General features: G+C 43.8%; 1 protein-coding gene across 3 annotated transcripts; it reads left to right on the forward strand.

Annotated features, from left to right (window-relative positions):
• Positions 1-1,752: 1,752 nt before the first annotated feature.
• Positions 1,753-23,463, forward strand: ZNF488 (zinc finger protein 488). 3 transcript variants are annotated; one of them, XM_426512.8, is made up of 4 exons: positions 1,753-1,939; positions 12,743-12,965; positions 16,167-16,395; positions 17,770-23,463. In XM_426512.8, exons 2-4 carry the CDS (start codon positions 12,747-12,749, stop codon positions 18,927-18,929), a joined length of 1,608 nt encoding a protein of 535 aa, XP_426512.2. In that variant the 5' UTR covers positions 1,753-1,939; positions 12,743-12,746; the 3' UTR covers positions 18,930-23,463. The 3 variants fall into 3 exon arrangements, with proteins under 3 accessions (XP_426512.2, XP_004942182.1, XP_046799041.1); XM_004942125.5 differs by having other exon boundaries at positions 1,753-1,800; XM_046943085.1 differs by lacking the exon at positions 12,743-12,965.
• Positions 23,464-23,762: the final 299 nt, after the last annotated feature.

A 23,762-nucleotide genomic window follows, 5' to 3' on the forward strand; every position in this document is an offset into this window, starting at 1 on the left:
GGTTCGCAACGTTTCAGCCGCTCGTCCTGCTGGGACTACACACCGCTGCCAGCTGGACGCACGGCTCGAGCTTACCGCTTTAAAACTTTTGTGCGCTGGCCAGCTCAGCTCCAGCGATTACTTAGATCACGGAGAAATACAAGAAACCCACATCCTCTCTGGTGACATTCACCAAAAATGAGCAAGCGGTCTCCGGGCAGTAGGAATCTTCCCCCCCCCCCGCCCCACCTCCACCGCGCTCCAGCTGTGCCGCAGTCCGGTCCCGGGGTACCTCCTGCCCCGCAGCGCCCCCCACATCCCCTTACAGGCTATCGGGCTTCCAGGTCCCATTTCAGATTCGGGTTGTTTCGTAAAATACCATGGCAGGCTTCCCAGCAGGTTACAAAGGAAAATATAACCGTGGCTGTTTTCCGATCATGTGCATCGACCCCTCGTCTCAGGCCACCACCGACCCACCCTTCTGCAGGGCCCGACCCCGGATCGTACAATCGTGGAATCACAGAATATTTCGAGTTGGAAGGGACACACGAGGATCATCAAGTCCAACTCCCGGCTCCACACCGGACCACACAAAAATCAGAGCGTACGACCGAAAGTGTTGTCCAGTCGCTCCCTCATCTCAGGCACATGGGGCCGTTACCGCTGCCCTGGGCAGCCTGTTCTGTGCCCAGCGCCTTCTGGTGAAGAACCTTTTTCCCAGCACCCTCTCGATACTCCCCTTGGAGGATGCGTACCCGTAGAGCATAGCTCCGCAGGGAGCAAAGATCCGCTCAGCCCCTTCCTGAGCCCCCGGTAGCTGTTGGTTCACTAAAGGCTGCAAAAATAGGAGCGCCCGAGACAGGGGCCGCAGTGGGAATGGCTCAGCTCGGTTCCCTGCCGGCTGACCACAGCCAGAAGGTGTTCTTTTGGGGTCGGTAGCGCCGCTCCTGCCCCTCGGGGAGCAGCCCGAGGAGCGCAGCCCCCGCTCCAGTCCCCGCTCTGCGCGTGGAGTGTGACTGAAGATCGGTGTGAGATTACTCTTTAATTGTAGCGCAAATCCGTTCTTTCAAAAGCATTACGGGGCTGACGTTTCTTTTCCCGATACAGGCCAGTATTCAGATTACACGGACACTAATCAAATAAGCCGGGTTATTGCCTTTGTCAACATGTTCATAAGGATTTTCTGCCAGGCGTTAAAGGCATTTATATGGAACGACATCTTTCAAAAGCAATGTTGCCGTCCGGATTTGGGGAATATTTGCTTCTGACAAGACGTGTGATGGCTGTATTTGCCATACCAGCTGTGCCATCAGCCGCTTCAAACCTCAAATTCCTCATTTTGCATTCCCGCATTTTGCGTCCCGCCGGTGCTCTCTGGGAATCACCAATTTTCGCGTTAAACGTTTCGCACCGATACGCGCGGCGCCCCAAACGTCACCGCAATCACCAGCGGTGTCGGGCGCTGCGAAGGAACTCCGGGATGGACGCATTCGGAGGCTTTGCCCTTTTTTCCCCCCAGCTTTAAAAGAAAGTCCTCTTCCCAGCGCACTGTTACACCGGGGAACACCTCCCACCTCCCGCTCGCGGCCCCGCTGCTGCCTGGGGGGGGCTTAGCGGGGTGGGGGGGCGGTGGGGCCCGGGAGAAGGGGGGGTCGCTCTGGGCGGGGAGCGGCGGTGGTGTCGGGGAGGGGGACGCGGCCGCGCCGGGGCGGTGCGCGGGGTGGGGGGGGGCGGCCCTGGAGTGGGATGCGGGCTCCGCAGGGACGCGGCTGCAGCCGGCTGCTGGGGTGAAGGCTGAGAGGAGCCCGTGAGCGCGGAGAGGTGAGAGGAGTTGCGGTGGAGGGGGGCCCGGGGGCGGTCCGGCAGGGGGGGCAGGGCTGGTGCAGCCGTGGTGCCGGCGGCAGAGAGAGGACGGCGCGGGGCGAAGCGGGCGGCTGCCGTCGGGCTGCTCTCCGGGGCGGTAAGAAGAGGGCGACGGGGGGAAAGCGGCGCGCAGACGGGAGCGGGCGGGAGGACGACCTCGAGGGTCCCCTTCCCCGGCGGAGCTGTCCGAGCAGTGGGGTCGGGAGGGACCGTCCTCAGCTCCTCCTCGGCAGCCCCGCGGGGTTCCGCACCCTCCCGGCCCTTTTCCCCAGCCCGGGCCGCTGGGGCTGTCGCTGCTCCTTCGGTCTCTCTCTCTTCTTTCTTCTGACTGCGACGGGTCGGAGCCGTCGTGGCTTTGGGGTGCTTGGTTAGGGTCTGATCACTTTAAGAAATGGGTGAACCTTCTTTGGAATATCTCTCTGCGCTACTCCATATTTCTACCCAGTGTAAAGATATCCATGCTCCTTAGCAGGAATTTCTTAGTGGTTCCACTAAGTTAGAAACCGCTCTCATTATCACTTGGAAATGTCACTTTGGTCTTCACGTTTATAAATCCTTTATGGAAAGGTTTCTGTAGTAAAGGAGTCGGATACAAAGGGTGGAAGCATCACCTTTGCTCTGTGGTCGGACGGGTTCTGCTGCGGGAGGTGGCAGTGGCAACGTCATGGGTGGATGTGAGTTTTCACTAATTCTGTATTTTCTGTGTAGTTGCTCTTGAATAAGAAGTGGTTGCATCCGTGCACAGCATCGAGGAATTTACAGATTCTTGCTGAGGAGCTGTCCCCTCTTTGTGGCTTTCAAAAAAGCCAAACGTAGCGCTCGTATCTCCCGTTACCATTCATTAGGTATAATCGCTAATAGAAAGAGGGATTTATTTAGGCAATAGAAAACCCGGGGGGTTAAATTTAAGGTTTATTTTTTAGAGAATGTGTAAAGTGACACCAAATGGTTGTACGCTGTTTATGAGAAAGCACATCTATGTGGAATTCAGGAACCTTCTGGTGTGTAAAGCGGAGCAGTGCTCTGCAGAACTCGACAGAAATATCATCTTATTGAAAGAAGATAGAAGCTCCAGGGCCATAGAAATATTGATGTGAAGTCAAAATATTACTTCAGCTTCTATTAACTGAGTGGGAGAGAACAAAATAATAATAGTAATAAAACAGAAAAAAATAGATTTGGTGTAAGGAATTATAGAGTGTATGGAAGATTTAGCAGAAGAAATGACTTATCTAAATCTCAACATGTCATATATGTGTTTTTCTACATCTGTAATGCTATGAATCTGTTAATACGGTCCTTCTACTGCACTTGTTACCTGTATTTGATGTTAATAAACACCAGCTCAAAGAACAAAGCATCTTATTGGGAAACAAATTGGTTTAGGTCAGAATTCACTTTCCTTTAAAAGATACCTTTGCTTCATTGCATTACAGAATAAGTGGTTTGTGTTGTTCCCCACAATTTCACTTTCCGTGGTGCTGTTCAGCTCGGTTACAGCTCTTAGCAGAGGTGACATTGGGCAGCAAGCCTAGCACCTATGTAAGTAACGTGGATACAAGTTGCTGTTACTTTGTGCAGCTGAAGAAATCTCCAGCATAAACCATGTGAATGTGACTACTTGTTGTTCTGAAATATTTATCTTCAAATGCAAATGACAAGTATACAAAATTGCAAAAGATCCTATAGCTGTGTGTGTAGCCATACGTACAGCTGTGAGTGCGTGGTTATATATGTGTGTGTATGCACATGAGCACAGAAATAAATGTGTTATTTTCTTGTTGAGCAAATATCTCATTTTTTTAAAAAAATCAAGAGCTACCAAGAATAAATAGCAGGACTATGAAATGAAAATGAATCATACATGTCTTGCACAGCAATCAGAGAAAGTTATTTCTTGTAATTTGTGAAAAGGAGATATGAATTTGAAATGATGGAGAGAGCAGAGATGGTGATTCCTTTCCCAAGTTACGGATGCTGTTGCTGCGTGGCTGTGGGGCATCAGTCTGGCTGCACCGACTTGTGCTGGCTGCTCGCTTTGCACTGTTCTCTGCCTGCAAGTGGGGAGTGGGGTTTTGTTTGTATGGATGCCTGTGTAAAGAGGAAATGCTCAGTCTCTGTGAGAACAGATGTGCCAGCATGCACTGCCACAACCTGGGTCTCCCCAGTGGGCATGATAGCAGAGGAAAGTTTGCATCATCACTTTCTCTGTTCTGCCTCCCATGAAATGCTTGTGCTGCTTCAACATACATGTTTGCTGTGTGCTCTTTATAGTGGAGTTTGGGAAATAGAGACACTTTGAGATTTGTTTTCTCTTCCTTCCTGATTGTGCTCTGTAAAATTCAAAATGCCTGTGACGTTTCTGGGGTGTTGTGCCTATTGCAGAACACTGAGCAGTGTCAGAGCAGCAGGGGCAGGAGGCAGACCCAGTCTCTGAAGTGATCTGCACAGTGCAGATTGGGAATATGAAATACACTGTGCTCTGAAATGAGGCTAATTCATAACATTTACAGGCCAATCATCCTCAGAGCTGACTGGAGAGCTACAACATGCTCCTGTTTTTTAGGTTCTAGGCCTTGAAAATGCAAGAACAAAAGTAGTAGATAAGGGTGCAGCAATGCAGCACATGGGTGATGTGTAGGCTGGTGAGGGGTCAGCACTCCAGCATAGTGCCTTGCACCCAAGCATGAAGTCTTTAAAAGGCATCAGACCACTGAGCCATAGTCATATCCCTTTGTCTACTTGTGAATGACTTGCACAAGCCAACACCATCCACCAAGGCCCATTAGATCTGATGCAGTGCCAGGCAGAGGGATGTGGAAATTGACAAAGAGCAAAGCATGCTGTGGAGCTCCCACATGAAATTCACTGGGGCAGTGTACATACCTCTCCTGGAACTTGTTCCAATCTTAGTTATGTTTTCACCAGGCTAGATCTGACACTGAGCTTCAGACATTTCATTCCTGAATTTCAAGTAAAGTGTGGTGATTGCATTCATGTGATCTTGGGAGAAAAGTTCTGCCTCTTTTTCAGAGGCAGATCTGCATATCTTCAGGGCAGCTGCTATGCATCAGGTGGGAACCCTCTTCAGTTTTTCTTGTCTTCAGAGAAAACAGCAAAGGAAACGGGAACCTTACCTTTTAATCTGTGCTTCCAAGTGGCTCCTGATCTCACAAGGCTTGCTGAAGGCGGATGTGAAACTTGAAGTGTTTACTCATTTCTAAGCAGGGGTTTTAGCTCTGTCTTCTTCATTATTCCCACTGAAGTCTGAGAGATACTTCATAATAAAAAGATTTGGCAGCTTCATGATTCACTAGACCGGGTATCCAGCCAAGATATAATGATGGCTCATCAGGAGCTGTCAGCTTGCATTGCCTGTACTGTGTGTTTCAGGTGATGGAAGACAATCTGAAGACTACAGAGCCTTAAAATAGTATGAGTTGGAGAGCCGCACCCTGAAGGTACTGTGAAAATAGAACAGCAAAATTGTGAGCATTCAATGAGCTTGGAGGTCTCTGATTCAGATGAAAAAAATTCCAGACTGGACTTGCACTCCACAAAGAGCCAATTTCTGGAAGCTCAATGTGTGTATCAGGCTCTCCACTTGGAGATGCCTCATGATTTTTCAGGGAATGTGCAGTTTCCCTGCTTGTACCCACTACTGTGCAGAACTCTGTCAAAGCAGAGTTCTGCAGCTGCTGTGCAGAAAGGCATGATAGAAGGAAGATGGGGTCAGCTAAATGCTGAGCAAAACCATTTGCATGCACCGGGCTAGTTCAGCCCCAGTATTATTCCACTATTTTTAGACTCAGATCACCTCTGCAGCAGGCAATTTGCTCCCTGCTACAAAGCTGCATTTCCTGCTGCTTCACCCAGATGCCTGGTGCAGGCAAACTGAGCATCCCCCAGAAGTGCAGGGGATGTGATCAGAGCAGCAGCACTAGAGAGGTACTCACAGGATGGCCCAGTGTAGCCCTGGGTAAGAAAAATCATAGGTCTTAGTAGCATTTTGTTTATCATTGCTAACTTAACTTTTCTTTCCACGTGGATTGGAAGTGGTACATGGGCAGGAGTAGGCCTTCCTTGAACCAGCTGATCCTGATCTCTGTGCAGAATTGTTGCTGGAATTCCAATTTGCCATTGTGAAACTGGGAGGCTGAAAAAGGACACTTAGAGCTCAGGAATTCAATGAATACCATCTATGTGCTATTTATTGAAGATAAACAGGATGTCAAGCTCAAGACTCAGAAATGTGACACATGCTTAGTTTTCTGTCTTACAACCAGCAGCACCTCATCCCTTTCCAAGCTCATCCTAGACTCTGATATACTCTACTTGGGATGTAACACTTCCCTGAGGGGCAGCAAGCCTGCAGCTTGGTGGAGCCCAGCCAGGTTGGGAAAGGCAGCACATAGCAGCAGCTGTTGCCTCATGTCTCCACATCCACTTGTATATCTTTCTTCATGCATACAGGCTTCTCAGAAGCAAAGGTATGAAGGAAAGGCTCTGGGCCCCAAAAGAGAGACTCCCAGACCTGGCCAGGGCTGGTGCACAGACTACCTTGCTGCAGTAGTGAGCTAAAGGAAACAGCTTGCGTAGTTTTTTTGTGCGTTAAAGCACAAGGACCTCCTCAGCTTGTGCTTTAATGGATTTAAGAAGCAGGTTGCAGTTTGTTTCAGCATTTGTTTGGGGGTATTTGGAATTACTTATTGTATCTTTCAAAACAAGAATTCTCCTTTTCTTTCTTTGATTTCCTGCCAGCTTTTTTCCAGTTCCAGCTTTGATTCTTCTCCTTTGCAGTTCACAGTATGAATAAAAAGAAGGAAACTCTGTGCAGAAGGAAACCAAATGTACAAAACCCAAGAAGTGGATTTTCTCACTTTTTCATCTCTGATTCCCCTGGAATTCCCCTCATGTGTTAAGAATCCTTAGTTCCTTACAACAACAGAGAATGATAAATGCTGCAGACAGAGGCACTCTGTCTGCATCAGCTCAATTCTTCAATATCCGTAATTTATTGTGCATGACAATGCATGTCTGATCACGGATTCCTCAGGCCGACAGACCTTCAGAAATCAAAAGGAGTTTGGGCAGTGGCCACAGGAGTGCCAGGTTATGTGCTCCAGGGAAAACACTGTCAGTCCTGTGAGTAGAGAGGAGTAAGTTAAAAGGAGAAGGGAATGATGGTTCCAATGTTTGTTTGTTTTATTTCAGTTCTGTCAACATGGCAAGTGCAGGGCTCTACAATTCAAGTTAGTCCCTGCTCCAGAGGCAGGTCAGAGTAGATGTAAAAATGGCCTTGGAGGGTGGGGTGGTGCTCCCCTGGGTCAGATCCTCCCAATAACTTTTATGAATATCTTTGTGGTGTGTTTTTTGTTTTGGTTTTTTTTTTTCCAATTAGGGTGATTGATTTGAAAAGGTTATTGCTACGTGCTTATTATACCACACTGAAATAAAATGTGAAGGTGAAATTAAAGAAGCTGTTGGCAGGTATTTCTATCAAATTCATTTAAGGGAATCAATCTGTACTAATCCTTTCCATTTATGATTGTGAAGAGCTGAACTAACTAAGCAAGTTCTGGTTGAAAAATTTCCCTTCTTGCAAAGATGGCTCAGTTGTTTCCTTCACACCTGTGAATCGATGATAACATTAAGCAAGGCTACCAGTCCTTCTGTGTCCACCACCAAGCAGAGAACAATGCCACAGTTCAATGTTGTCTCTGTGGCAAGGAGAATTGGGCCCAGTCCTACGACAGTAGGTGGCTGGGGAGTCTGTGTTCCAAGAGGAATTTGTACGCTTGGGCTTTTCCAGGCATTCCTTAGAAGAGCTTGCAGTGACATCTGAAGGCCATGTGGTAGAAAATCAGGGATCTGAAAATCTGTTCATAGCTATTCACAGGCCCTACTCTCACTTTTTGCTAGAAATGTGTTCTTGTCATGAGATGTGGGAGCCGCCTTAGTGCTTCTCAGGACTTACTGCTGCTGTCAGTTCTGCTGCTGCCTTTCTACAGAAGCTTGAGAATGCCACTCTGGTGGTCCAGAAGTGGTCCAAACATGATTGTCACAGCTGTATGAGAGCTCCGTTGCACTCCTCCATACTGAGTGCAAACATGCAGGCAAGCTAAGTCACATCTTACAGAGCATGCTGATTCCAAATGGTCCCTTTAAAGAAGTACAGGAAAACACCTGGAATGGGTCTTAGTAAGGGGGAAAAGGAAATTGTAAAGGAGAAAGGGGATTGTGTTTTAATCAGGCCGCCCTGTTAACTGGGTTAATAGAGCATGGGTTCACAGAATTCTTCTGTAGACATGAAGAGGAGTAAGGTAAAATGTTGGAACTATATCTTCAAAGCGAACTGCTTGGAACACCTGCTAAATCACATTGAAATTTGGCAGGAGGAAGGGGGTGCAAATCCTTATGATGAAGATAGGCAAAGCCAGCCTAAAGCATCATCGTTGGCTTTGCAGGGCCATAGATTTGATATAGACTATCCCCAAACCACCAGGCTGAACCCTTTTTGCTAGCAATTTGTGTGTTGCTTCTGGAAGCAAGCAGGCTGGGAGCTTTTGCCATGAGCACCATCTATTTCATGTGCTTTTTGATGAAGCATCCACAACTGCATAGACCATAGGGAGCTGCCTGCCCATAGGTACTTGTTGTTTGACAGATCTGTCACGCTCCTCAGAAATAAAGATGCAAAATCCATCACTCAGGGACATGGAATATGTGTATCAGATACTCTCTGGGGGATGAAGAGTCCATTAAGCTGCAAGTCCCTAAACTCATCCATATGAAAATTCTCATCTGTGACAGATAGAATATGGAGAGTACCCTATGTCTAACAGGTGATCTGACTCTAATGTCCTAGTAATGCACTATAAATATTCAATTTATGTCACCATTTCAGATGTGTGCGTGGGTGAGCCCAGAGGAATAGGAACTGCTTATGCAGAACATGAGTGAGAGCAGCAGGATTTTGTTGTGCGAGGGGGATCGTATCTCTGGGAGGCAATGGCTCTTTCAGCATTGCCTGTTTGAGGCAAGGGTATCACTGCCTGCACAATACAGAGCTGAAGATATGACCTTCACAAGGAGATTTATGACAGAGTTCTGTCAACTTTGCCATGCAGCAGAGGAGTGAGTTTGTCAGATGCACAAGCCAGTGAGCAAATCTGTGAGAAATGAGAGTGCAGAAGAATGGCTTCTCCCTAAAGCAGTTAGCCAAAATGTGGAAATTGGTAACATAAAACAAGCATGATTTTAGTGTACTGAATCTTCACCTATACGTAATGCTTGTCCTGATGGCACAGGAAAACACTGATGGTGATTTTTAGGTCACTGAAGAGGAGTTGTGTGCAGCTGTTGTTCCTTAAGTACTGGAGCGAGGTGAGAAGAGGACATGTCTCAAGGTAAGGGCCAGAGGTGGTGGTGTCTGAGGAGCATAGGAGGATAAAAGATGGGGTGTATGGCCGGCTTGGGAAAATAAGTGGTGAAACCATCAGTAGGAGTCCCATTGCTCCAAGTGCTTGCAGGTGTACGTGCATCAAGCAGAGAAGGGAGTAGTGACTGTACTGAAGAGGTGTAGGCAGCAATGACAGGAAGCTGACTGAAGGAAATGAAGGTCTGATGCCAACCTCGGGAGTTCCTGGCATTTTAGGAGAAAATAAAAAATCCGTTATGTGAAATCTTGAAGAACTCTCAGTTGTGATCATTTTCTCCGTCCTTTGCTCCCCTTGAAGAATGTGAGCAATTCTCCCACTTCAGTCTGCCAAAGACAAATGCCAGCCAGCCTGTGAACCATCGACACTTCTCACTGCAGCTCCCACTGTAGGTTCTTAATGATCATAACTTCATTCAGACTGTGAGGGCCATTGGCAAAGATGGGAAACACGCTGGGTCTGGATTTGGAATTAAGCAAGAGCTCCTGTGCTGCTGTCCCTTTGTCTGAAGCCTTAGTGTTATGCTGAGATGTTTCACTAGGTGGTGCATTCAACAAATTTTTTGATCTCCCTGTGCGGAAAGCTGCTACGGGGCTCGTAGGAATGAGTCCCTTTGCTCTGTACCCACAATATATCCTCTTTGCAGCTTTCTCAGAGCTGACCCTGCTGTGCAGGAGAGGCATGTGACTGTGTCTGTCACTTGGGGGATTTTTTTGTCCATCAGATTTATGACTAATTCACAAGTCACTTAGAAAACAAGCAAAGCACAAAGTCTTGTTGAGTTTGATATATGCTTGACTTTGGATTGAAGAAAGATATGTTAGTGATCTGATGCACCTTATTGACTTCCATTTCCTGCATCCCCTTAATTCAGAAGAGTTTAATGGAATAGAAGGTGTGCATAACTCAATTTGCTACCAGAAGGGAGGATTTTCTGCAAGCAGCCCTGTTGGACAGCAAGGACAGGCAGCTGAGAATGATTTCCGCTCTTCCTTTGTTATGTGTGGAAGCCCTTCAGCACTCAGGACTGGGGGCAGGACCAGGGGCATCAGGCAGGCAGCACACACTGCACTGCAAGTGGCTGCACCGGCACCAAGGAGTGCAGAACAGCCATGCTGGCATTTCGCATCCATCCTGTGGGCAGAAAACCCAAGTGGGGAGCCGTGCTGAGGCCTGTCCTACCCCGCTGTCAGTAGCTCTTTGGGACATCTGTTCTGGAAGAAATCACTAGATGGTGGTGTTGCACATAAATCCTAGACTTGGTATCCACACATTGTCAGTTTTTGTAGAAATGGTTCATGTCACGCTGGGGTTTATGGTCTCTCTTTGACACCTGATGAAACAGGGAAAGGTACGAGGCAGCAGGAGCTAGCTGGAAGCAGGTCTAGCTTCCTTCAAGCCCAGTATCCATTCTTCGGTGGGGATTTCTGGAGGAGGTTGGGACAGCACAAAGTCAGCGACCCATCCCCTTCTTACATGGGTGTGCTCACATCCTCAGCATCCTCAGCAATGTCCTCACTGCAAATTCATCCTTGAGGGCCTCAAAGAAAACAGAAAAATCTGTTTTGTCTGAAGGGACACTGAGATAGCCAATGCACAGCACTCTCCTATATATAGAGAGATATTCGTATGAATTAGAAAGGGGAATCTTAGTGAGAGGATTTGCCTTCTAAGGTTGTAAGTGGATAAGCAAAATAATGCTAGAAGGGATTAAGAATTGCCCAAATGTAGACTCTTACAAAAGAGATTGTTTCAGCTTGTAACTTATTTCCAAATGCTTTCGTATGCAGAGGTACATTGAAGCATTTTAGATCTCAAATTTGTTTTTCTGATGGTTTGGAGCTTCTATTTTTTTGCATTATTATTATTTTTAAAATATGGCCTCATTCCATTTATTAAAAATCAGTACTGCTTAAATGGAAACACACAAACATAGGAATGCATTGTGTTTATTTAGGCAGGTCCTATGCTGTACAAATGTGCACGCAGAAGACATCATTTTGTTCTCAGACCAATGGTGACTTCAGCAGGTTACTGGGAAACCAGGCAATGAAACTCATCAGTAACTGAAAGCAGAGTCCTGTTCTATCCTCCTTTTAAGGCCTAGTCTCTGGCAAGCCAGCTGATTTATTTTTTTTTTTTTCTCTTTTACCTCCTACTCTTCATCTTGCTTGTCTGATTAAGACCTTCATCCTTCAGAGGTTCACTACTTTCTGCATATGTAAACATGCATTTCCATATTTCCAGGGTGGGGGCTCAGACCTTGCCTATGAGGTGGAAATTATTCTGAATTAACGATACTGATTTAGAAACTGATTTAGTTAAATCAGTGCAACTCTCCTGAGCACTTTATATCACTTCAGTTTAAGTCATGAGTCAGTGAGTAACAAATCAATTCTGCTGGCAGAGAGTGAGAAAGATTAGACTGGATCTTCAGCCCTTCTATCTCGGTATTTGTTAGGCTAAGGCCTCTTCAGGGCTTGTTGCTGTTCTCTTTAATTTTCTGTGCCTAATGGACCTGATCCAGCTCTTGATGGCATAAATTAGGGTTTTTCCGTGACCTCCAGCTGGGAATGGGAGATGGCAATATCTTTATTAAAAACCTAGAGAAGCTCAGAATGGCAAATAACGCAAAACTAACTTCTTGCTACATACACAGATCTCGGATTGAGGCGTGTAGTGCAGGAATCGCCTCTGCTCTGAAAAGATTTAATATTTGACATTCAGGGCAAGAAAACTCAGGCCATCAGCACACCAATCTCTCCTAATATTATGCTAAGGGTATAACCATGGCAAGAGTCATAATCTGATTTGATTTTCCTAACAACAGCTAATAACGATTATCTTAAGTACATTCTGGGAAGGGAAGGATATAATCCTTGTGTCAGTCTGCAGAGATTTTGTGCATTCAGTTTGAACAGACACTCAGTTTACTCCTGGTTGTGCACCTGAGTACTTAGGCTGATGTCGCACTTCCAAATTAAAGAGCATGTATTTTTCAAAACCCATCTCAGATACCATCTGCTTTTTATAATTGTTGCTGTCCTTCTCATCTTTCTTCACAATTCCATGAACTACCAATAATGAGTAAGAAGGTTATCTGAGAATATACTGAAGAAGAATATACAAAATTCCACTGGTTGAAAATTTAGCTTACTGTTCCCAATATTTCTTATTCCTGGCCATAGGGAGTAGCAGTGCAGAGCAGCTGGGCTCTTGAATGGTCTGGTTGCTCCAGAAAACTGTAATCAACTTGTTTACAAATCTCATATTTTGGTTTACTACAAAGTTGTTTTTCCCTTTCTGAACAAGATACTAACAAAGCTGTAAACTCTAACCAACGATGTTTTGGCATGCTTATATGATTCACCTGCAGTTCCTGGAAGCCTTTATATTTTAAGTAGTGATACCTCCTTCCATTACCATCTATATTCCAAGTGTGACTTCTTGTTATTTTACAGGTTTATGATGGAACTCACATCTTTGCCTAAATTCCTTTGGACAAGTGACAACAAATTTCTGCATCACCATTTCCCGGATATACTGGCTACTGTTCACACCACACAAGACATTCCTGAAGAAGCTGTTTTTGGCCCATGCATGCTGCAGAACACCCTGCTGGACACTGTAGCTTTTATTGCCCTCAAGTGTTCTGATAGACGGACCATCCACTATGTGTTTAAGGTGGGGAAAAGCAGTGCTTGATGCTAGTCCTATCAGACAGGGTTACACCATCCTTCAGGGTTACACCATCCTGACTTTGTAAGGGGTAGATTTTTGCTCCGTTCAGCACAACTAACAGCTCCTCCAAAAGGGAGAGACAGCCAACATATTGCGGATTTATGAGCTGTAGACTGGGGGGACCTCAGTGAAAACTGTTGCTTTTGCAGGAAGAATACAAAGTCCTATTTCTGTGCTCAAGACTGATGACCTGCTTCAGTAATGACTGCAAACAGGAGGGCAGAGGGATGAATAGTTTTGCATCTTCACTTAGCTCACTCAGGATTTCTCCTTACAAAGAACACAGGAGGTTTACTAGGAGACACTGTAAATCCAGTTTTCTCAGTTACTCATAAAAGTAAAATCACAACTGGCAGTGACTTTAATATGATCTGTAAAAGATGTCAATCAGGCAGCTAGCCCACACATTCTTCAGGTAGCCACATCCTACTGCTATTAGTACATGAGTCTGCTGAAGTTGCCTCAGATGAGTCTGCATTGCATCTGCTCTTTGCAGTCACTGCAGGAAAGGCATGGAGCTGGGGCTGTGAAACAAAAGGAACCATCATGCTGGGGAGGTCAGGAGCCCCAGGATGGTGATGGAGTGAATGCAGGCTGTTTAATCTCAAGCTCTAGTTCCCAAATATTTGGTTCTGTAGCCACTTTTCATCATAATGTTTTCATTTGGACCTCGTTTGTTTCTCCTGCTGACATCTTATCTCAGGCTTCTGGGTCTTGGAATACATTTCAGTCATCATTGGTCTAGACGAAGACAGGGACATCATGTTTTACATCATGAAGAAAGAACAGTTTCTCCTAAGTTTTCTGTAGTTTAGAGAGAAATTCCAGGCAGAAGGTGCAGTATGGAAGATGTATCTGTTGGGAAATACCTGCGTGATGCTTTTGGTTTAAACAAATTAAGAAAGAGACAAAGAGGCTTCAGGCTTTTGCTGACTGTTCATTTGAGTCCCTGGCACAGGCCTGCTCAGTCTGAGTTAAAAGTGCTCCAGGAGAACTATCAGCTCTCTGGAGAATGAACCCTCCTGAAGTGAGACCCTATGGAATAATTCTATATCCCTCCTAGGAATTTTAGAATGACTGTAGAGTCAAGGAAGAGCCTCAGAGGGTTTCTACACTGGAACAGCCCTCCAGTGGGAGGCCTTTAATGTTTTGCTGCGTATAAGTTAGGAGTTGTTATGAAGCCATGACACTGAATGTCTGAATTGGCTCTGATCTCTGTCTTTGTCAGTAAATGCATCAAACTGTGAGCAAGTAACTTTTTCAGATGCAGTCCTTGGCCCCATATCATGTTTGCTACTCAAAATTAAAACTAAACATTCCAGAAATCAGGAACTATTGTTTAGCTTGCAACTCTGTGTGCAATTAATTTATGATACAATCATGATGACACAATATTGTCATGGCACTGAGGGGAAAACAAGAAATGGGGCTTGATAGACTGACTATAGCAAAAACACGGGGATAAAGGATAAGCTGGATTCTCTGAAGCTGAATTTCGTGCTCATCCTAGTTCAGCAGCAATTCAGCAAGGCTTTGGAGAATATAATTTCCAAAAACATTTTCATCTTCTTAGGCTTTTATGTTGAGTTCAAAAGAGAGCTCTGTTTCTTCTCTCATCTACTTGGAGGCCCTAATTTGAGCTCCTTGAGTCAATTTGTATGCTTAGGCAACCATTGGCACAGGTGGTTCTTTCCAATTAGTGTCTTACTCCAGCAACGTAAATTAGTCCTTTATAAAATCTATCCTTCCTGCTGACTTCCTCTGCCCCTTGCAGCTTCTCATGCTTCTGCCTCCAGGATCCAAGGAGCAGCCTTATTCTCACCTTTCTCTTTCAGCTTGTATCAGGGAAGTCAGACTACCTTCATAGCACTCTGGTATAGCCTGTGGGCAGTAAAGCCCTCTCCTCATGTGGATACATCTGAGGGATTGCCATCCCAGGGAGAGGGAAAGCTGAAGTGGGCTCACACTTCAAGCTGAGTGCACACAGGTCTGCTGCTCTGCCCTTGATTCTTCCTGTGAGCTCTTTCATCTCCTGCCCTGGAGGTCTAGTTCCTGGAGGAGCTGTGTTCTCTTTGACTTTGGTCAGAGCTCCGGGTGGGTTCTTGGTATTTCTGAAATACAGAAACTAATAAATGACAGCCTCTGTCATAGCTATTAGTTGCAACCACTGTGTCTGTGGGTGGGTGTGCATGTGTTACTGTCAGACTTCAGGATTTCTCAATCATTGTTAATTACCATGGTGTTCAGAGAGAACCAGTTAAAGGGCATGCAAATTTATTTTCTCCATCATACTAATTAACTTTTATACTAATGGTCTCTTAATGTTTCCTTCCATATCCAAGCGACTACTATAGTCATACTTTTCTTGGTAGGTAACAGTTAGATTGAGTTAAAAACAGAGAAATAAATAACCTAAATACTGTTTCTGATACAAAACACCAATGAATGGCCATTCTGCAATTAGTGGAAAACAAAGAGCTATACATTGCTTGGGGTGAAACTTGGATCATACTTGTCATTAGACATTTTTCATTTCCAAATTTCTTCCTTTCAAAACAATGACTTAGTGCTTCAAAAATTAGTTGAGGCTTTTTATGTGTGTAAATGTTGCCCTTGATCACCCTGTGTTTTAGCCTTCCAGCTATGAAAATCTTCCCCATCTTTCAAACACTGCAGAGGACATAGTTCTGCTGCGGTAAACACCAAGGAAAAACCTATAAAGAAATAAATCATTCCCTATTCAAAGCAAATGCAATCAATTAAATAAGATGGGAGCCACACACTGAACAAGGAAGGGAAAAACAAATGTTTTAGTTATATTATTTCCAGAACATGGTCAACCTGTGACTAAAGGACTCAGTAGCCCTGTGGAGAAAAGCTTTTTTGTGACTGAGCATTGTGTTGTAACATGTGTACAGAAGGAAAATTTAATTTGAGCCACAGACTTAATATTAGGTTGTTAACTCCTGATCTTTCTCCCCACCACGACTTTGGTCACAGATGCATATGGATTGGGCTCACTGCTTTGACACAGGCTCTGCGTGAGGCAGAGAAAAAGACTTTTTCTCTTTTTCTTGAATTTGTTGGACATCTATTTTGGCTCTCAGAACTTGAAACTTCCCTTTTTTGTGTTCTGTCCCACAGGTAGATGTCACGTCTGTGCACAGTCCTACAGGGCTGCCTTGGATGAGGCTCGTACAAGCAGCTGCCAATAGCAAGGAGCAGAACTTGGAAGCTTACTTAGAAAACAGTCAGTTATATTATCGCTCAACCAGGAAAATCAACAAAAATGAGGAGCTGCTTGTCTGGTATGATGAAGAGCTTTCCAGACTCTTGGGTTTCAATGAGATAAAAGCTCAGAGTCCCCAGAATGGTAAGCACCAGACTGCTGGCCGTACAGAGATCACTGAGGACTGAATTGAGCCTGAAACTTATTTAGTATGTGCTGATCCTGTAATATGGGAAATAAAAGCTGCCTAAACCCTCAGCAGTTAAGAGATCAGACCTTCTGCTTTGAGGTTTGAGCTGGAGGCATAGAGCATGAAGAAATTTGCTTCAAAATTTGATCTAGTCAATGTGGAACAAACCTTTTTCTACACCCCCTTTGCTGGAATTAAATGTAACTGATATAGCTCTGTTTGTATATGTATAGGTTGGTTAGTTTATATGATAATATACTTGCTTGTATTTTAGTATTAAATTAATATAGATACATTCATAGCAGGTACCTACTAAATCATTTTAACTGATTTCAGCATATTCTGTTAGCTTCTGTGTAGACACACAATATCAGCCCTGTGAATTTACCAGGGCAAATTGCAATCTCCACAGAAAACACTGTAATTAGATGCAAGACTTGAAACCAGCACTGGTACTGCTGTTATACAATAAATTCAGCTTCTGTAGTTTGGGAAGTGATCTGTACTGTACTAAGCCTACAGCTTAGGTTTTTTGCAATTCTTCCCAGCCACTCTGTGAACTTTTCTATATACCCCAGACCTCAGGAGCTCTCTGCCATCATTTGCACTTACGAACTGATGCATGTTGTCGAATACTGGAGCATAGATGCTGTTCACAATGGTTAAGATGTGCAGTATGTTTCTTGGTCATTGAGTTATGTCCCATCTGAAGGACAGAAAGAGGTGGTGTCTTGCCAGTGCACACCCCCATTCCTCCTACTCATGACTGACATTATTTCACATTGAATATTTTCTATGCTACAGGCATCTATGCCTTGAGACAGAACAGGTTACCAAATGAGCATGAATAAGAGCTTCAGGCATTAGCATCAAATGATTTGTAAAGAGTATTAAACTTTCAGAATATCCTCTGCAGAAATTAGAGGCTTGTGCCAAAATCTTTTAGGCCAGCTCTAGTCCATGTCATGGCATGGGTGCAGAGAAATAAACGTTTAGCCTGTATTAAAAATGGTGAGTACAGTAGTATAGTCCCAAAGTTTGTATGGTTTTATCTAGACTATTGCACACTGGCAGTTTTATCAAATTCAAACATGGCTGGAGGGGCTGAATGGAAGCATTTCTGCAAGTAGCACATGGAGGCAAACAGACGTGAACCGTTTTCCGTAACAGCAAGAGATCTCACTCTTGCTTTAGCTTTACTATGTATCACCTTGAATGACGTAAGAGATGTTTTTGTGCTTTTGTTTGTGTCAATGACATGGTCAGGATCTGCATCCATCCACGATTCTAACTTTGTGAAACTCATCATCTGTTGTCTATTTCTGCAGAGATGAGGTGCCAAGAATGCAACCGAGTCTTTAAATGTGAGCATTCCTATCTGTCCCATGTCCGCTTCCTGTGCGTCCCAGAGAAGAGTGCCCTGCTATGGAGGAACTTCCAGGCTGAAAAAGGCACCTTAGTGGAGCAGACCACAAATTTCCACAGCCTGGCAAAGGATCTAGAGGTCAAAATGACAGCTCGCAAAGATGATGCCTATGGTCTCACTGGAGAAAAGAGAGCAAAATCAGAAGAGGCTGAGAACAACAGGAGCAGGAAAACAGTGCTGTTGGAGAAAACAAATAATCTGAATGAGGAACATAACTGTGGGGGCAAGGAAGAGTCTGGAGGAGAGCATACACCAGGTGGTTCTTTCTGGAAGTCGAGTTCAGGGAGACAGTCAGCTAGGAAGGAGGCTTTCGAGCAGAAGCAGAGTGCTTTCACTGAGGTCAGAAGGATGAAGGAGAAGCTGAGGAATGAGAGGCCCAAGGAATCAGACCAGGAGGATGGCACGGCTCCTTCTGGTAAGGAACAGGTATCAAAGGAAGTGTTGCTGAACTCGTCTGGTAGTGCATTCTCCTTTGTGTGGCCTACAAGAGGCCGAGGAGAGCAAAAGAGTGCTTTCAGCAAGCCCAGTAAATGTCTTGCAGAAAGAGCGGCAATAAATTCTTCTCATCCCATGAGTGAGTCACCAAAGAGCCTGGGGGAGCTGTCTGGCTTCATCGCCACCACAGACATCATGTCCTGCAGCACTCTTCTCAATTCCAAGTTCTTTGTCAGTGATTTGTGTAATGCTCAGATGCTGCAGACTAGCATCATTCGGGGCAATGTTTTCCCATATACCTCAGAACCGTGGCACAAGCAAGCAGGACAGTTACAGAATACGACCTCTACTTCTTCCTCCACCTCCTCCTCCTCCTCCTTGACTCTTCTTCCCCCCACCTTCACGTCCTTTGGAGTGGCTGCCCAGAACTGGTGTGCCAAATGCAACCTGTCCTTCCGCATGACTTCTGATTTAGTCTTCCACATGCGGTCACATCACAAAAAAGAATACTCCTCAACTGAATGCCAGAGCAAGAGGAGACGGGAGGAGAAGCTCACATGTCCCATTTGTCATGAGTACTTCCGAGAACGCCATCATTTATCCCGGCACATGACCTCTCACAATTAGAGCTGTGCAGATGGATCTCACCAAGGGACTGAGCAGGTTGGGTGAAGTAGGGGAACATCATTCACTTCTATCCATTTCTTTTTTGTGTTTACATTAATTTCTTACAGAAAATCACTGTTGACAGTAATTTATGATAGATGTTTGCAAAAAAAAATATAAAATGTTTACAAAATTCTGAGTGGGTTGTAAGTTTTGGAAACTCAACCTGGCCCTTGTCCGTCTATTTTTGAGGAAATAAAACTGTGAAATGAATGCACGCACAGTATTAATTTGCAAAGTCTGGGGACAAAGGTATCATTTTGCAGACAAAATTTGCTTTGCTTGTATTTGATTTGCTGGCATCTGCGCTGTACAATGTAAATACAGAAGCAGCAACCTCTTCACTGAATGTGGAATCTTTAAATCTACATGCTTGTATGCAAAAAGAAAGTTACTGTTAGTATCAGCTATGGTGGCCTCTTCCTCAGTCTGAGCTGTGTTCTAGGCTCTACCACTTATGAAATAACGTATATAAAATCAGATTGGTCTGCATCTGCATCAAAATATGAGCTGTATTCAGACAGTCATTTAAGGAAGGGAGCACAGATTCTTCCCAGAGGTGGCCTTGCAAGATCTATGTGACTTCTGTAGGAATGCAGGTCTGATAGGGGCAGGGTTACACTTGTGGATTTCAATTTATGGATATACTAAAGAAGGTAGCTGGGGTGTCTGAGTTACTGCTAGCAAATGCTAGATAGAACCTGTGTTCTGCATCCTGGCTGGTAGGTTCTGTTCTGCTGACAGCTAGAAGAGGAATGTCCTTCACAAAATGACACAGACGTTCATGAATTGCACTGGATGAGACCATTTCTATCATCTGGTTTCTACATTGGCTAATTCCAGATGTTTTAAAGAAGATGCCAAAGCCTCTCTGTAGCCAGTCCATATGAGACGTTTTTCTGTTTCCTCTTTTGGTTTGTGTTCTGCTTAGTCTCAGATGCAGATGAGTTTATATTACTTGGGGGGGGGGGTATTGGGGGAGGGGGTTGTGGAAGAAAGCAGCAGCCCTGCCTGTTGTTACTGCAGCTCATCAAATTAGCCTTTCATTACTTCTTAAATCAACTTAGGGACTTACTCTTGATAGTTTAAGACAACATGTTCTTCAAGTGAGCATTTGTCTCTTTCATATGGTATTTTTTTTAAGGTTGTCTCTGTGTTTTGTGGCCTGTCTCTGTGCCTCATGTGCTATTATTCCCTTTCAGATAATGATCAGAAACTGTTTATCTCACAGGTAAAAGTGCCCCTGGGATTTGTATAGGAGATAGCAATATGCTCCTTATTACTCTCCATCGTGCCAATGATACAGTCCAGTGTTTGCAGCACACTGGACAGAAGTTTCCATTGAGTTTCCATGATGATGCCTAGGTTGATAATGCGAGTATCAGACAGCAAGTAAAGGCATCTGAGTGACAAAAGACAGCCCTAAAGCGTTAAGTTGTCAGTTGGGATCAACATATTACCCTCATGATCACCTCTTGGAAGATTTCTGTAAGTCAGGAAACTGTATTCTTCCCAGTATACTGCTGTTCAACATTAATACATGGCCGTTCCCTATAAGCATAAACATTTGACATACTGTAGGCCAACCACTAGCTGTACACTCCAGCTTTATTTCCCAACATAAAGAGATTAAATCTTTACACTATGTCTTTGAATTCAGAAGACATAAATTGAGACTGGAGGTCTGGTTGGATTATAATACAGCTTTCCATGTTAGTGGTGGAAGCTCTTTTACTGGAGTCATTAAAAACCAAAGGGAACAAAAGCTTTGAAACATGTAGCATGGGGAACAACCTTGCACTGAGTAGATGATGTGGTTTCCTCCTAATCTTTCAATCTCTATTTTGTGTCCAATAACATTTACTGTGTAAGGAATATATTTATGGCAAGGTTTCGCAGGCCAAATTTCACTCCATCTGGTTTTGTCTGGGTGCCAGCCAGTTTACTGTGAAGTCAGTGTCCATAAAGTGTAATAAAGGACTCCATGGTGTAACTACATTCATATGTGGTTAGGGTTATAGTTCCCATTAGTAGTTGAGGCCAGATTGTGATCTCACTTATTCCAGTGCAAATCTAGAATAATTCCATGTTGCTATTCCTGATTTACATCAATGACTTTCAGATCAGTCTTGTCATGTATAAATAAGACTCAATGTTGTTTGGTACCACTGCTGCCAAATATTCTCCTCTCTGCTTACTGAAAGATACTGTACTTTATTAACAGTTGTATGTTAGAAACTTTAGAGTTCTTCTGGAAAAAGACAGGATCAGCTGTGTAATGCTTCCTGGTCTTATGCTGGTGTATTGCTTCAGCACTGTCTACTCCAAGGGCCTGTTTTTTTCCAGTGCGCTGCACCTAGGTCAGAATGAAGCTGTACCAGACCTAACTGGTTGCATGCTTTCACTGACTTTTGGTTGATATAAGTCATCTTGAGAAAGCATGGAAAATTGGCCCCTGATAAAAAGCTGCCGAGTCTTCAAACCTCATCCAACAGTGTATTAGACCTGCATCATCAGAACTCTCAGCAGTAATTGTACTTCTTCATTCTGCTTATGGCATGAGGCTTATGGAAATAGCAAGACTACAGAAAGAGAGCCTTTCTGTATCTCATGAAGCTTACTTCTTTGCTGAAAAAATAAATGAAAGAAAACTACCCAGCTTCTTTGTAGACTCAGCACATCCTACATTGATGACAAATATCTAAAGAAATGCTTTCTGTACATAGAAAAGCAAGACAGTTATGAAGCGTGCCAAAGTTGATTTGAAATAAAAAAAATGAAGAGGGTAGGTGTTTAATCAGCTTTCCTTCTCATTCCATCCTCACCTCCTCCAGTTGCAGGAGCAGCACCGTTTGGTACTAGCATGTAAAGGCAGAGATTTTCCTATTGCATACCAGAAACCCCACTGTGGGGAAGCGTTTGCTATTCTGCCTTGTCCCTTTCAGACTAGCACAAAGACTGAGTGAAAGCAAATTGCTTTTTACACTGAAGTCTAAAGCGTTTTGTGAAGTAAGATCTGTTTATACACACCACTGTCCAACATCACATTCTGTTGCAAGCTACATCTGTGCCAACATAAGAGCAAAATAGCACAGATGTCAACAGAACCAGAACTTGATTTCCTATGTGTAAAATACACTTCTGTGCAAAGCCCCTCATGCAGTTGGGGTGATGTCTTCTATGTGTTTCATATTTAACTGATTGTCTCATTTAACTCGGGTTATATAAACTGTTGGGCTTCTTCAAGATATTGGGAGATTTTATTTCTTTATGTGAAAATATTCATATTAAAGCTGAGTGAACCAAGGCAGCAGAGGCAGAACGAAGCCTAATGAGATGAAGAAAAAGAAGCATCTTGTAATCAGGTCATGCTGGAAGGTTTTTCTTATGCCTAGAAGTCTGAACATTCAAATTGGTATAGATGAAAGGAAACCCTGCTGAAGAAAAGGCACTCCACTAGAGCAGGGTGTTCTTGAATAAATGCAGGGACTTGGGGAGTTAATGAAGGTAATCCTTCAGTCTCTCAGTGCAGTGCTGTGATTTGACAGCAGGGATCTGTATGTTTTCTACAACTAGAGATATTTTGAGGAAAAAAATAACATTTTTCACTAATTTCTTAGATACAGTCTATGAATTCTCTACAGTCTACAGTTTGAAAACTGGGCTAGGGGAGGTTCTGTGGTGTGATCAGTGGGGTCTGCATTAGAAGGACTGTCCAGAGAGCAAGAACGCACCACTTGGTAGTGCAAAAATGTATAGTCTGCCTGTCAATTCTTGGTCAGAGTCCTGTGAACTCTAAAAAGAGGTGGATCATACAGCTAGGAGGCCTGATATACTCATTTATTTCTTACCTCCTTTGAAAGGAACATTAGCGGAATTAACCATTAGAAAGTTGTTCTAGAATGGATGGTAGGAAATGGTACTACAAACTCTTGAACTTCCATCTCAGCTCTGGAACCAGAAGAGAGAAGAGTGGTGGTTTCAGTGTGTTTCCTATTGTATAAAAAGCTGGAAGAGCACTTCAGAATTCATTCAGTCCATTTCTAAGGCAACCTCTGTCTAACCTCCTAATTTAAACCACAGACTATCTATTCTCTATAACTGATTTCATTCATAGTTTGATGATGTTCTAGCCTTTCAATGCAGTGTAATTTTCTATACAATTACTTTCTATTGCAGGAATATTACAGCATTATTTATATCAAATGGAGTCACCAGAAAATGCATTTTCTTTTCTTGTTTTCCCAACTAGATTCCAATCGTTAAACCTTTATTGTTCATGAGTACTTATCATATTACTTTGTCAAAGAAATGATTTCCTATTTGTGCCCATATGGTATAGTATTTGGTCTCTGAATGAATGACTACAGTTTATAAATGTTGCATTTGAGAACCACAATTGTTTGTATATGACAGCACAACAGATTGTGTTGAGGAAAAAAGAAGTATATCTGGTTCATTTAGATTATTAAAGAAGCTTAAAAGACATTAGAAAGAATACACCAGTGTTTACTCATTCACTGACTACCCCAGTCTTTTCCTTATTAAGTATTTTTAATATTCTTCACATATATATCGCTTCACACAAAATGCTGTATGAGTTTTAATCCATTTAAATATTTCTACAACACAGAGAAATTCAACAACTGGCTACTGAATAAAGGTCAGAGTACAAAAATAACTCAGAAGAGTCCAGGTTAGTGATCACACCAAGAGTAACTGGAAAGATGAATAAGCAGCAAAAAAAGATGGAAAATCTACTTTGTTGTTAAAATTATTTTAGTGATTACTAAA

This window comes from Gallus gallus, chromosome 6 (assembly GCF_016699485.2).
Source record: "Gallus gallus isolate bGalGal1 chromosome 6, bGalGal1.mat.broiler.GRCg7b, whole genome shotgun sequence".
Taxonomy (NCBI): domain Eukaryota; kingdom Metazoa; phylum Chordata; class Aves; order Galliformes; family Phasianidae; genus Gallus; species Gallus gallus.

Coding starts and splice junctions, on each gene's coding strand:
- ZNF488 (XM_426512.8), top strand. CDS start 12,747: ATGATGGAACTCACATCTTTGCCTAAATTCCTTTGGACAAGTGACAAC. Junction 12,966..16,166: donor CCATCCACTATGTGTTTAAG/GTGGGGAAAAGC, acceptor TCTGTCCCACAG/GTAGATGTCACGTCTGTGCA. Junction 16,396..17,769: donor AGCTCAGAGTCCCCAGAATG/GTAAGCACCAGA, acceptor CTATTTCTGCAG/AGATGAGGTGCCAAGAATGC.